The 15,204-nt window shown below is 40.9% G+C and overlaps 4 protein-coding genes across 4 annotated transcripts; all 4 read right to left on the bottom strand.

Annotated features, from left to right (window-relative positions):
- Positions 1–205: 205 nt before the first annotated feature.
- On the bottom strand, positions 206–1,260 carry LOC101308705 (probable E3 ubiquitin-protein ligase RNF217-like). Its single transcript, XM_004287629.1, has 2 exons — positions 549–1,260; positions 206–406 (listed from the first exon to the last, which is right to left on the bottom strand). The coding sequence occupies exons 1-2, from the start codon at positions 1,127–1,129 to the stop codon at positions 322–324; spliced, it is 666 nt and encodes a 221-aa protein (XP_004287677.1). The 5' UTR covers positions 1,130–1,260; the 3' UTR covers positions 206–321.
- Positions 1,261–3,261: 2,001 nt separating this feature from the next.
- On the bottom strand, positions 3,262–5,419 carry LOC101297587 (probable E3 ubiquitin-protein ligase RNF217-like). Its single transcript, XM_004288964.1, has 3 exons — positions 4,467–5,419; positions 3,578–3,963; positions 3,262–3,459 (listed from the first exon to the last, which is right to left on the bottom strand). The coding sequence occupies exons 1-2, from the start codon at positions 5,417–5,419 to the stop codon at positions 3,879–3,881; spliced, it is 1,038 nt and encodes a 345-aa protein (XP_004289012.1). The 3' UTR covers positions 3,262–3,459; positions 3,578–3,878.
- A 1,037-nt stretch (positions 5,420–6,456) lies between these two features.
- LOC101297294 lies at positions 6,457–8,723 on the bottom strand. The gene is made up of 3 exons (XM_004288963.1): positions 8,102–8,723; positions 6,976–7,990; positions 6,457–6,564 (listed from the first exon to the last, which is right to left on the bottom strand). The coding sequence occupies exons 1-3, from the start codon at positions 8,721–8,723 to the stop codon at positions 6,480–6,482; spliced, it is 1,722 nt and encodes a 573-aa protein (XP_004289011.1). The 3' UTR covers positions 6,457–6,479.
- Positions 8,724–10,743: 2,020 nt separating this feature from the next.
- Positions 10,744–13,823, bottom strand: LOC101308411. Its single transcript, XM_004287628.1, has one exon. It carries the CDS (start codon positions 13,821–13,823, stop codon positions 10,812–10,814), a length of 3,012 nt encoding a protein of 1,003 aa, XP_004287676.1. The 3' UTR covers positions 10,744–10,811.
- Between the last annotated feature and the right edge of the window lie 1,381 nt (positions 13,824–15,204).

The raw sequence follows: 15,204 nt of genomic DNA, 5'->3' as shown, positions 1-15,204 counted from the left end.
AAGTCCCAAAGTCCTACTTACACCCAGCCATGACCTTAATTAGAAATAGAAGTTCTGTACCAACGTTCAACGATAAAGAAAATGTTTCATCCACACCGTACGTACCCATCAATCATTCAAACTTTCATTAAAATCCAATGCAACCAAGGATAAGTTCAACAGTGCATTCAAGCATACAATGCAGATTTTACAGAAATGTAAATCAACTAAATCTAGAAATAAAAATTCCGATACTCCAGTGAAAGCCCTCTCTATATATAGTGCAACTGAGCGGCCTGGCTCAATCTCTAGTACGTACTACAGCAAATACCGAATCACTTCTTAGTTCTTACAGCTTGGACAATGAAAGGTATGGGAACCTAAGGGAGCTTTTACGCCACAGTTGTAGCAAAAAGCATATCCACATCTGCAACAATTCCAAACATGAATATTTAGTGATAGCTAGCAATTAATCAACTCTAGTAATTTCAGTAGTGAAGTTCCAAGAGAAAACAATTATAAAGAAAATGAGGAAGCAAATAGCATAAGATTAAGGTCTAACCGATCACCTGCATTTCATGTAAGAGCAACCATCAGATTTTTCAACATAGTACTGGCAATTTGTACACCTCCTCCATTTTTGCTCGTGAGCAACGATCCTCAATAAAATATCTTCATTTTCCTTTTCATTTTCATTCAAGTTCTGAAATTCTGCGCAGTCGATCCCCGCATGCCAGGAAACCTTACACTGCGCACAGAACAATCTCCTACAATTGGGACACTCCGATTCTCGTATAACCTCTTTCCCATCATCTATTAACATCGCTGAGCAATCCTTAAAGGGACAGTAGAACTTCTCAGACTCAAGAACCAAAGATTCGCACAATACACTTAACCACCTGTCAAACACTTCTGGAGGGAGAATTGATTGACAATGCTCGGGCTCTAGCGATCCTTTGCAATCGGGAACAGGACAGCTAATGCTTGCAATGTTCTCTTGAAGCTTGGATGCCACGTAATTATTTACGCAGTCCCTACAGTATGAATGGCTGCATTTGTGAATCCCAAACAAGTCGTTTGCAGACTTGTCCTCAGCACAAATCTCACAAACAACTAGATCCTTCACCAAACTGGAAGCTTCCCCTTCCATGATGACAAAAGCTGCAGAAGGGCTAGGGTTTTCTTTCTTTGTTTCACGAAAAGAGTAGACGTACTTCTTAGGATTAGGTCGAATGATTCTTATAAACAGAGATGGAAAGGCTAACGTTAAACATTGGAATTCGAAAAGACTCATTTACAATTAAACACATGCATGCACCAGCATTAGTCGGTCCTCATTCAAACCCAACAGGCATTACACCCTGAAAATAAGTGGTAGTGAGCTGTAATGTTTTAAAAGGCTAATGCGCAGCCGAGGCATTCCAAGTAGAGCCTCAGCAAGGCGCCCGCCTTGAGGCGTAAGCCTTTCGTTAAATGAGCTGGATTCATCTAATACTTACTCTTATATATAGAAACATGTATTGTAACCAAAACAAGCATTATAAATAGTAATCCTTTCATAACAAGTACTAAAGTCTAAAACCATGCAATTCAACCAAATCACCAAACATACATAACAAATCCAAGGATTTCAACTTGACAGATCAAAGTACTAGCAGAGCAATATATATATATATATATATATATATATATATATATATATATATATATAGTATCTAAGGAGAATTTGCATGTATACAAAACCCATCTACCATTTACTAATATTTCTAGGAAAGAGCCAAAGGGCTTCACAAACTGTAATACTACAATATTAGAGGTAATCCAACAGAGAACTCCGATAAATTAGTTTCATCATAGTTCATGATATTATGAACCCGGTACCACCTAATTCCCACATATTTCCGGAGGCTCCTCTTCCATGATTTCCACATAATTCTACCAAAAAAGCATAGATATGCTTCCAAATCGAAATTGAAAAGGGTTTCGAAGATTGATTACTCGGATTGAAATCCCTGGCTCCCTCCAACACAAAAAGAAAAGGATTCGTTTAAAATCAAAGAACATGAAAGTGATGAGACCCGTTTAGCCCAGCAGGAATTTAAGCAAATTTGAGTTGAAATACCTTTAATTAGGAAAAAGAAATGGCGAGAGAACGACGAGGGGGAGAAGAGTCTGCGAAGAGGAGGAGGAGGCTGAATGCTAATTACTAAACGACTCAAAATGTTGGCTTTAATAGCGACCTAGTTTATTCCACCAGAACGACGCCGTCTTGGCGTTAAAAAAAATAATAATAAGTTGAACGCCTCCGACGACGCTTTCTACGCCTTCGTCGCCTTCTGCAGCGCCTGACCCATCAAGGCACCGCCTCGCACCTTTTGAACCCTAAGGTGCGCCGGAGGCGCGTTTTTTAAAACATTAGTAGCAGTAAGTCGGAAACTTATGTACATTGCTTTGGACCTTTTTCAAAACGAGTTAGTTTTCAATTCACTCGATAACCATTTCTAGGTTTTATACATTAGGTGTGAAACGTGTGATCATATATACCAGCTTTTCAAATTATGCATCTTTTAAACATGTATATTAGTTCGCATTCAGCTTTACTTTCTTAAGGTTCTGACTTCACGTCTTGAAGTTCATATTTCAAGGGACACTTTTGTTGTGTACTATATCAGTTTTCTGACTTCATCACAAGGCCATTGTTATATCCTCTCCAATTGATACCACTTAAATCTCTATAAAAATTGATCAGTAATAACTTGCTGCATTCAGTTCTACTGATATGCACAACTTATCAAAATACAGAAACTGGTCTTCATGGACACTGTTGGCCAATCTCTTCCATGGGTGAATGCTTGTCATAACTGTTAAGAGTATACAGGCCCAGTGCAGCAAGCCCAGTCCATATCCTTGCAGGTCCAATCCATATCTGCACCACTGGTGACGTAATCAACTTGGAGAACAAGTCGCCTTCCGGCTCTACATATCAAGCCAAATCTGTTTCTTTTCTCTTAAAGCTTATCACTTTCATCTTTGATTTTGTATCAATAACCAGAAATATCAAGTATTGCTTTCTCTTTTCTTCATCTTCTGAGAATAGAATAGTTTTCTTGTTCATCAATTATCAGATTATGACCATGGTAGTTTTTCAGCAATAACAAGTTGAAGAGTGAACTTTTCCGTCCACCGAATTGATAACTTGAATGAAAAAAACACTAGTTCTATCGTTTGCAAAAGACATTGATCGAGCAAACAAAACTTCATCCAAAATGTTAATAATTCTTTGTCGAAATCTATAGTTTTAACTCATGATCGGATGTAACATATATCATGCATCGATATCTCTTCTAAAAACAGAAAAGCTGAAAGGCATTGAGACTTGGTTGAATTGGTTGGTGATGGTTTTAGCTTTCCAATATTCCGACCTCAATATAGCATCGTCCATGAATAACCAATCTTCAAGCTCGTCGGTTCCATGTGCAACTGGAAAATAAACAAGAGGGCTTAATTCTCCGACTGCATCCGCCGCCACATCTAGTATTCTACAAATCATAATAAGCAGTCGACTCAAATCAAGAAAAAGGTATATATATCAAGATACCTCTCCTGCAGTACATGGTGGAAGACAAGCCCTGATCGAATAAATATTGCAGGTCTTCCCTCACCAGTGCGTGAGATCGCATTGTGATTGTGACTTTTGTAGCTGATTAAACTATGAGGATCGAACATTCTAGCTAGTACTTTGGTTTTGGATAAGAAAACCATTTAGAATGTAAAGATAAGTTTAACAACCTTCAAGTTCACCACTCTAATTATATCTATCAGCAAATGGGAGGAATTCGGATAAAATTTCTTTTGGCACTGTAATTCCTCATATTTAACCAGCTATATTGCACAATATGTCAGCGGCCTTTACAATTGGGACAATAGTGATTATGGTCGCTCTTCAAAACGTGTTCGCATCTATAGCAGAAAGTAGTTTGGCACCTGCGCAATCAACCCAAAACAGACATTTATAAGGCACTCAAGGATTAATTGAACTATACAATTTGAAACAGTGTTAGAGAAATTGAAAAAATATATATACAGGGTACGTATATATGCCTATCTAAAGTTCTAAACTGCCTGTCCAGTATGGAGTAAACATACATAATGTCTATTTTGCCAAACTTTGGGGCAAATGGTATGTGTTATATGGATTCTTACGTCTTAGTCTTACACATTAGTGTGCTTTAACTAGTGCATTATCTTTGGGTCAATTTATGGATTTAACCTAAGATATATATGGCGGAAGACTCGATCACTTTTTATTGTGTATATCAAATATGAGGCAAACACTGCCTGTAGTCCTCTTATTCACCAAGGTTCATTAGTAGAAACTAAACCAAACATAATAGAGCTAGTAATTAACTACAGATGATTTAATATAAAACGAGTAAATAATACCATAATAAGAGCATAAATCAAATGACAAGACTATATAAACTCACCTACACCTCATGAACGGGCAACCTTCTGATTTTTCCACATAAAACCTACACTTGGGACATCTCTTCCACCTTTTCTTTTGCGCAAGTTTTCTCAACATAATATCCTCTTTTCCCCTCTCATCCTTGTTCAACTTCTGAAACTCGAAGCAGTCAATCCCAGCATGCCAAGGAACCTTGCATTGCGCACAAAACATTCTCCAACAATTAGGGCACGCCGATTGCGTTATGACCTCTTTCCCATCATCAATCAACATCCCGGAGCAATCCTTAAAGGGGCAGTAAAACTTCTCAGACCCGAGAATCACCGCCTCACACAATGCACTTCCCCACCTCTCAAACACCTCAGGTGGCAGAATCGGACGGCAATACTCCGGCTCCAGCAACCCTTTGCAATCAGAAACAGGGCACTTAATGTTTGTAATGTTTTCTTGAAGCTTGGATGCCACGTATTTGATCATGCACTCTGTACAATATGAATGACTACAACCTTTTATACCAAATGACTCATTCCTAGGCTTAGGCTCGGCGCAGATTTCACATAAAAATGATGAGTCCTTTTTGGAATTGGAATTCGAAGATTCCCCATATTCGGTTACAGAATGACCACTAAAGGGTTTGGGTTTATTTCTTCGCTTTCCGAATGTAATATTTCGGGGTCGAACCCTTAGAACTTCAAGCTCTTCATCATCATAGTTCATAGTTTCATCAGAAAGGTCGATGAAATTACCTGGGGATTTGAGAATAGAGGCCTTGATAGACTCCTTAATTGATTTAAGGTTTCTGTTCTCATCGACAACATTGAAGTTGTTCGACGACCTCTTTGGTGTGAAGCAAAGCACATCGTCTTCCATGTTCACGATCTCATCGGTCCGTGATAGGGACACTACTTTCTCCTCCAGTTTGGGTCTCCTGATGAATCTCCTACTCCTACTTCGAATTTTGAACATTGTCATTCTCAACGATCCAATGACAGTTTCAAATTCTCTCTTTTCTTTTCAGAAACCCTATTCGGTCATGATCTTCACGCTAACCCACTGTAAAACCACGATATGGGTTCTTTTATATTTTTGAGACACGAAATGGGCTTTTGGCACAAACAAAAAAAGAGTAATCCTTAAATTCCTAAACATACGAAAATCCCTTTTTAACCGTAGAGAGTGATTTTACGGACGGGTTTTACTTCCGCCGAATCAGTTGGAGTAATATTATTCTTGTTGGTTAATTTGAAGAAATCGTGGAAAGAAGAATCTCCCCGTATTTTTGAGCCAACATGGTCTCCCTCTTCAAGATCCCTTTGTGATTTGGATAAGAAAAAAAAGGAAAAGAAAAGTCATTTATGTTATTTTAATAGTTACCTAATAAGATGTTAATTTCAATAAAGTATACTACATATTAGTTTCAAAGTACGTAGTTTGAATTAAAACATAAGACTATATCGCAACATCTCTAACAATAGTTCATAAATCACGATCTAAAAAGAGGAAGATAGCAATTCAAACAAAACCTTATACTTGCGCTAATGTAACATCTCCAACAATATTTCAAAAATTGAGCTTCTAAAAAAAGAATGATGTAAAGGTTCCTGTTAAAAAAAAAATGTAAAGGTCATTTGAACAAAATATGATATGTTGTAATGTAGTAACATCTCCAACAAAACAACAATTGTCCAAAAATTAGACTCAAGCGACCGGCAACTCAAGAGAAGTTAAGCATGTCAAAAGATGACAATAATCACTTGCAGAATGAGGTGAGAATGAGAGGTTCATCAGTAAAGGGAATGAGATGGTAAATTCTACGAGTCATTCATCTCAACTTCACAAATACGAGTGTTTCCTTATCATCAACCCCAGTATGTCTTTCACTCTTTCCTTTGTACAAATAAGAGCCATATAATAAAGTTTGATGACTAATATTATGACATCAGGAGGCACAGTGATAGCTGAGTTGCCCTTCACTGTGTAATCCAACCACCTTAAAGTCCAAAACACCATTCTGAGACATGGAGCATTTGTCTTAATGCTTACAGCTTGGACATAAACGAGTATGATCAGTTAAGGGAGCTGCTATTCCACAATGGTAGCAGAAAGCAAATCGACACCTGCAAAAACACAAACTGAATATCCATCAGTACCGGTGATGTTTATCTTAGTTGAAAGAGGCACCACTAATCTTAAGAAGACAATATGATACAGTACAATACATTAAAATGTAGAAGTTAGAATGAACCTTATACCTTATTTCCTAACCTATATCGAAGAGAGCCTTCAGTCCTCTCCTGTACCTTAGACTATATAGAGTTTCCCAAAGTGAACCACATTGGATCACTTGTGTTACTAATGTTTATAATGATCGTTTCCTCTATTAGAGACATCTAAAAGCAGAAATCATCTCTACAAATCAAATCAGTATCAAGTAATGGTATCTAACTCAACTTAGGCCTTTAAAGAATTAATTTTAAATGTGCAGAGAATTAGAAGCAGCTATCAGAATTCAGAAATTAACTCATGACCTGCATTTGATGTATGAACAGCCACTTTTCTTTGCAACATAATATTGGCAACTTGGACACCTCCTCCATTTTTCCTTCTGCGCAAGGTTCCTTAACATGATATCTTCCCTTCCCCTCTCATCTTCATTCAACTTCTGAAACTCCACACAGTCGATCTTCGCGTGCCAAGGAACCTTACACTGTGCGCAGAACACTTTCTTACAATATGGACACTTTGATTTCTGTATAACCTTATTACCATCATCAATCAACATAGCTGAGCAATCCTTGAAGGGACAGTAGAAGGCTTTCAAAGTCTCAGATCCAGTGATCAGATTTTCAACCAGAGCTTTTCCCCACCGATCAAACACATCATTTGGGAGGATTGGACGACAGTACTCGGGGTCCAACACTCCCTGGCAGCCTGGTTCAGGGCACTCAATGGATGTCACATTCTCTTGGAGCTTGGACACTACAAAATTAACAATGCATTGCTGACAGTAGAAATGGCTGCAACCCTTGACACTAAATGACTCTTCGAGACCAACTGCCTCAACACAGAATTCACATATGAAAGTACTAGCATTATAAATTTCAAAATTAGCAGATTGCTCATTTTGATTCCATAAGGCATGAACCCACAAATCAAAGACTTTGTTTGGAAGAATTGGACGACAGTGCTCAAGATCCAACACTCCCCTGCAGCCTGGTTCAGGGCACTCAATAAAGGTCACATTCTCCTGGAGCTTGGATGATATGAAACCAACAACGCATTGGCGACAGTAAAAATGATTGCAACCCTTTATGTCAAATGAGTCTTCCAGATGAAGAATTGCTTCCCCACATATATCACATGTAAAAGTAATAGCATCATTGCTGTCAGGATTTGAAGATTGCCCATGTTGATCCAATAAAAATACCCAGCTATCAAAGATGCTATCTGGGAGAATAGTGCGACAGTACTCAGGGTTTAAGACTCCTCTGCAGCCTCTTTCTGGGCACACAATGGATGTAACATTGTCTTGGAGCTTGGACACTACAAAATTCACAATGCAGTGCCGACAATAAAAATGTTTGCAACCCTTGACATCAAATGAGTATTCCAGATGACTTGGCGTAATACACATATCACATATAAAAGTACTACCTGGCTCATCAGTACTGGTAACACTCTTAAATGAACCAGTACTAGTACTATTACTTTTAGGATTAGAAGATTCCCCATTATCATCAAATAAGGCATGAATCCACCTAGCAAAGATGTCATTAGGAAGGATTGGACGACAGTACCCAGGGGTTAATACTCCCATGCATCCCGGCTCAGGGCATCCAATGGATGTGACATTGTTTTGGATATTGGACTCTACAAATTTAACAAGGCATTGCCTGCAGTAAAGATGGTCGCAGCCCTCGACATAGAATGAGTCTTCCAGGAAAAGATTTTCAAGACAGATACCACATCCAAAAGGACTTCTTGAATGACTACTAGTACTAGTACTGTTCATCAATGAATTAGTACTGGTACTCATCAATGAATTTGTGCTAGCATTACTGCTTTCATTATTAGAACACTCTGCATTCTGGTTCTCACACAATATTGGTGCATCTGAGCTAGCAACATCATCATGTTTGTTCTCAAAGATGTCAGCCAAACCCGAGATACTCTGTTCTACAGGCAACTCTTTTTCTGTCTTCCCAGAGCTGATGAGCAGCGTACCCAGTCGGTTGCCAATTTTCTTCATCTTCTTCAGCGGTTCAAAACTTTTCATCCTCTTATGAGAACTCATCATGAACTATCAATTCTTTCGCGTGTCGATACCAAAATTTAGAAGAACAATGAAACTAAAAACTTATCATACACCTACAAAACACGAAAGACAAAAAAGAAGCAAGAGAGATCAGTGAGATGAGTTCATGCATTCTCATTTCTCACTAACCCCAACAAGGCTCCTAGTCAGGTAGAATTGGAGAATCACTCAGTAATTTCCTTAAAAGTTAGTAGCTTCTTTGGTCAATTAGGATTCTAAAACTGCCTTTTTCCAAACAAACATGTTATGCCCAGTTTCTACATTGCCCAATTTCCTCTTACCCCAACAATGAATATTCATCAATAGCTTAGGCCTTATGGTTTATGCTACCCATAAGTTGCTCACCCATTAACAAACCTTGTCTTATGCCAGGGACTAGGCTTAACAGTTAAGACTACAAAATTTTCATTTTCTTAATATAAACCATAAACCCCAATACAAAATCACAACAGATGAATGTTAAAACTTGCCTTCTAATTCATTTCAAATGGGTACAAAGAATTAAGGAGAAGAGAGCAATGGCGGTACCTAGTTTTCCAATTCAAGCTGTTAGATTAAGAAAGCGACTCGTGAAATTCGCAGCTGCTTGATACTCCAACCACGGGTTCAAGTACAAGCAATGCTTCATGATCATGATCATCGATCAGCTAAGCACAGACAGGGAAACTCTGCTTAGTTGTAGACTTGTATTAGCAGTGAAACTACACTCTTCCTCTTTGGTATACGAAAGAGTCGGTGTTTGCTTTAAGTAACCATTAAAACCCAAATCGTAAGAAAAGCAAGAAGTTTTTTTTTCGAAAAGAGGGAAGCAAAAGTCTGGGAGTAATCGGAATCGTTCATGAGTCATAACTTTTTATTTAAGAAAAATAAATTTTTTTTTAAAAAAACGGACATCGTTTAGGTGCGTCTTAAAACAATATAAATAGTTGTCGTCTATCCCATAGATGCATCGCAGTGGGATATTTATAAACCATCGCACAGATCTTCTGGTTAGTTTGAGACTTGAGTGCTGCCCTATTCGGATATTTATTCTTATTTGGGTACAATCTTATAGTATTTATACTTTTTGTATTGTGCAGGCAATGAGGCAAACCTTTCATTCATTCAGGTCTTACACGATTGGTGTGTGCATGTTCTTCTTGTCACTAGTTGAGGTTGAGTTGCAAAACTTGTAGGATTTGAGGTTTCACTTTCAATCTTTATTACACAATCTTAACATTTAAGGAGTCTAAATGAATTTAATCTATCATTTATAATTACTTACGATTTAATTTATTATTTTTCTATTCTTGCATGAAAGCGAAAACATAAGAGATGGAGAGAAAACATAGGATCAAAGAATATACAATCACTTTAGTGGTCCTGTTAATTTATGAAAAACGACTATTTTTTAAGTGTCAAGAATGATGTTTGTTGTCTGTTAGGACGGAAGTCCATGAAGAGAAATTGAAAAAATAAATTACAGAGAATTGAAAGGAAAATAAGTTAAAGATTTATATTCATTCATTAGATAGCTCTTACAAAAGAGGAAGTCTGCCTTATATAGTTGTTCATTGGAAGTCTGCCTCATATTCATTCATTGGATAGCTCTTACAAAGGAGGAAGTATGCCTTATATAGTTATTCGACTAACCAACCCTAGTTACTTGATAACTGGAGGACCCGACCCGAGTCTAAGTAACAGCCCATTTAGGTAAATCAACACATAGGTCCAAGACAATACAAGGGTACACCACCACAATTGTCCTAACATTGTCTCATGGCTTCAAATGTCTTGAATTTAAGTGTCATGAATTTCCAAAGTTGATGAGTCATGAGATTATTGTGAAGGCTCAAGCTCAACCGTCAGATTCCACATCAAATTGAAACCCCAACTCTTCACCAACCTCACCCTCAGACCACACTCAAAAACGAGCACTTTTTTCTTAATGAATCATTTATAATTATTTCAAGTTACATAAGAAATGATGTAGCCGGATACAAAAAGAAATACCCAATACATTTTATGAGCCAGTGAACTTGGATCTTCACCAATAAAACCCGAGATCATCTACATGATCTGGTCAGACGAGGATGGAAGTCGCCGAAAAAAGTTGGTGGAAAGTGATGGCATATCGTGACGGAACCTAGGGTGGCGCAAGTAATAGAACCCTGACCCCAACACAAAAGCCTTGAACGGCACCACGTAAAACACCAAAGACGCCAAGAAACAGAACACCACAAAGATTCCGGTTGCCCTGGGATCCCTCCAATAAAACAAGGCCTCCAGACGCTCTCCTTGGGCCGCTACGTCGCCCAACAAAGTTTGGGCCCTCCCACCTAAAGCCCGCAGTCGATCGTATCGTATTCGGATCGTGTCTGCGGGTCGAGTGGAGGGGAACCCATCAAGCTCTTCGTCCAACTCATCAGGGCTCACGGCGTCAACATAAGAGATCCGAGGGTCCATATTTGACGGCACTCTATGACGATACCGCAATCTCACCAATAAGATGAGGAAGACGTACATGAATACGGTCGGAAGTATCAAATGCGGGCATAGCACCACAGCCACCAGCAGCGCGTGCATCAAAACCGTCGTGGGCGTATGCCGCCACGTGCGAATCCCATCCATCCACCGCGCGAGTGTCGCCACACGTGACAAACACGCCACCACCCGAAACCAGTTGGCCTTACTTCTCCTCATGCTCCACACGTGTGTATCCGAGTCGAGCATGAACTGAACCACTTCCTGACCCAGCGGTGGCTCCGACCTCCCCAGCCTAGCCGTCACAATCTTCATAGCCGTATGTCGTAGAATGTCTTGTTGGGCCGGGCCCATTGGTTTCACGTAATGCATTCTCGGAAGCATTGGGGTGCTGTAGGCTTGGACCACACTCAGCCACGACGAGCATGAAAACCTAACGGCTATCTCTATCTCCCCCATTTTCCTAGCCCCACCGGGAAGCAACACAGTAAGAGAATACGAGTTCATGTAAACACGATTCATATCAAGAGTGGATAGCCGTACTCGTATCTTTCCGATCCGAATATCTTTCTCGGGTTCGGGTTGCCTGTACCTTCCATTATCGAAGACGCCGATAGTGAGAACAGTGCATGGATCGTACACATCCCAAGTGTACTGCTCGTTCCACCGCGGGTTGAACCGGTCCAGAATCGTCCGGGTTCGGACCCATTTCGGCCCATATTTGGCAACCACGTAAGTATCAGTTGACCCACGCATCCCATTTTTGACCTTGACCGGAAGCAGATTGGTGGCCCCGCGAATTCCGACTTCAAGTAAGCCGATGGCAGGTTTCGCCAGCTGCTTTGCCGCAGCTCTGACGTCACTCGTCACGTGAGCAGCCTCGTCCAGCACGTGATAGCCTCCTTCTAGACAAACCCGCAGGTGTATCCTACCGGCGTAAGGACGCGCCTCATCACCAATCAAGTTGAACCATCTGGACTTGGGCTCCGCACGGTCGTCTGTTCTCTTCTCAACGCTTGGCACGTGAAGCTTGGTGTGCCCCACAGATTGACCGTTGCTTACATCTTCTACGGTCACAGTCATGTACGGCTCAAACGGCTCGGCTGCTACAAAAACCAAGTCTTCGTTCCAGGTGGGGTTGGATGAGCTCGACAAGGTGGACCCCACGGAGGTCCTACTCGTTTTGAAAAGCTGGGCCCCGAAATGAGCCTTCACGGAAAGTTCGGGATTCCGAACCTTCTTGTTAGCCTCGGATCCCGAGCCTAGCTGGAGATCTTGGGTTTGGATGACCGTTACTCTCAAGTACCAGAGCTTCGGAGACAAATAAACCTTTGCTCGGGTCTCCGGTATCAACCCGCCGGAATCCGACTGCCAAGCCTCTTGGAATGCTTCGTCGGCCTGAGTGCCGATCCAGACAGTGAGCATGACGTCATTTCCCGGAGACTTTTCAGAGTCGAGAGTGTACCACTGTGGAGCTAGAGGACTGTCCGGTGGAACTCGCTTGGGCACCTCCTGCAAATCGAAAGACACCATTCCGAGACTAGTCTCTGTAAGAGTGGGAGCTTCTTCTCCTTCCTTCTTGATCTCCTCTTCGGCCCACACAGACACTTCTAAAGAGGTGGAATTGAGACCCTCTTTGTCGAAAGCAAAGACTTGGTCCCAATCTTTGTTGCTGCTTTGTGTCTTGGTTTTGATGGTATGCGTACCAATTACAAGCTTGGCGTAAAGAGATGCCGATGGATTTGTAGTAGCGTCTGCTCTTTTGGCTTTGACAACTTTCACGAAAAGAAACGGCATCCTGACTACGAGATCGTACGCGCTCCGATTTCTATCCCGGGCCAATGGTTGAAGCTCCATCTCGTTAATCCTCACATCCGTCGACCTCTCTACAACCTTGTCTTGATGATTTGGCTTCTCAGAGTAAGCAATCGGCGGGTTCTCAACCTCTGGCGGCGGAGCAGCAACCGCTGAAGAAGCTGCTTCCTCTGTTTTTGATTCCGGTGCTACAGTGGCCTTGTCCTCTGCTGGTTTATTAGCCTCCTCCTTCGGTTTGTCTTCTTCTGCTGGTTTGATCTCCTCTTTCGGCTTCTCCTCTTCTTGCTTCTTTTCCTCCTCCTTTGGCTTTTCCGGCGGCTTCTCCTCCGCTGCCGGTTTCTTGTCATCCGCCGCCGCAGCAGCTGGTGGGTCTTCATCGATATAGTAAATCTTCAATCCCAACTCGCCTTTGATCTGAGAAAACACGCTCCTTTTCTCCAAGGGGAAGTAAACGAGTGTGTTCTCCGGCTCTGCTTTCACAAAGGTAGAGCCCGGGATCTTGACTTTGCCAAGAAAAGTGCTTCGTTTCCCACTGTTCTTCTTGTCGTTGTAGATATTGACTTCCAGTATCTGGGAGCCCATGGACTCAATGTCATGGACTAGAAACTCGAGCTTCTCGTCCCATTCCGGGTTGAGATCTCTCTGTTTGGTCTTGGTTCGCCGTCTCTGCCCGTCGAAGTCCACCATGGCATAAGCACTCGCCGTTCCTTGACCATCTTTCGGCATTAAATTCTTGGCGTTGCAGACTTCAACGATCAGCTTACGCCCAGAGGTTTCTGCCATTTCCAACGGTTCTGAAATTGGTCAGTAGAGAATTACAGAGAGAAAGAGCTAGAGGTGATTTGATTTGAGTGGTATACTGTTGTTTATGGAAAAGGAAAGGGGCCACGAAGGAGGTTTAAATGGAAAAGAGGGGAGTGGGGGAGCGTGGACACGTCAGAAAGGCACCACGTTTTGGCTGAGCGCCGTGCCTGGTGCTGAGTTACTGACTTTACTGTGAGTTTGGTAACATTAACTCATTAAGCATCTAATTTTGGAACTTGAAATTTGATCTAGATGGGTTTTTCTTTTTTATTAGTATTATTCTTTAGCAGCAGAGATGAGTGGAGAGACGTTGCAGCAGCCTTCTGCAAAAATGAACGTTGCTTTGTTATTGTGTTCCATATTCCTTTATTTGGAGATTTGGAGAATCAAGTTCTTTATTTATTTATTATTGTGTTCAGGTTTTACTTTTAACTGGGTTGTTGCTTCTTTGCTTTCAGGTTTTACCATGCATATATACGACAACTGCATATATGATCCCCATCCATGCATTTCCGGCTACTTGTCTAGCTGCTTCATTGTTCTTGCAGATTACGTACTGTTGTATCATGACGTTGAGACTGTTGCCTTCTTTTACAGCATGATGAGCTAAAGCCTCTCAATAAAAGTTCCATCGAGTCTCTTAGTGAACTTGGAAATTTAATGGTGTGTGTATATATATATATATATATTTTCTCATGTGCGGATGTCAGCATTTATTTTTACGGTGCGGATTTTCATTTTATACCAATTTTTCAATCGAATTTTCACATCCCTACCGTCTAGTCTTTAGATACTAATGTATAGATCATCTCTGCAAAATTTCAGCCAATTTGATTATCATTAAGACACTCAAACTCGACTAAACCAATGGATGAACATAATTCTGTCGAACTTGAACCGTTCATGTTTATAACAGAAAAACACAGTGTTGAGTGCTTTAATGATAACCAAATTGGCTAAAAATTTGCAGAGATGATATATACATTAGTGTCTAAATACTAGACGGTGGAGATGTGAAAATTCGATTGAAAAGTGAGTGTAAAGTGGAAATCCGCACCGTAAGAATAAATGCTGACATCCGCACCTGAGAAAATTTATGTATATATAGGCCCGATTAGAGGCGGACGTCTGCACATGCCTTAAAGTGCGGATGTCCCTTTGTTCTCCACCGTCCGGTGCCGACGACGGTGCGCTTCCATCCTAGCGGACTCCAGCAGCGTCCTCGATCACTTTCTTTTCCCGGCGAGTCCGCCGAATTCAAGTTTTCCAGCGAGATCACCCAAAACTTCAAACAAGATCGATCTCGCCGGAAAACTAGAATTCGGCAGACTCGCTAGGGAGGGAAAGTGATCGGGGAAGC

This window comes from Fragaria vesca, linkage group LG1 (assembly GCF_000184155.1).
Source record: "Fragaria vesca subsp. vesca linkage group LG1, FraVesHawaii_1.0, whole genome shotgun sequence".
In the NCBI taxonomy this organism is placed as follows: Eukaryota; Viridiplantae; Streptophyta; class Magnoliopsida; order Rosales; family Rosaceae; genus Fragaria; species Fragaria vesca.
Note: the sequence above shows the minus strand (reverse complement) of the source record. Positions and strands in the feature narration are given on the sequence as shown.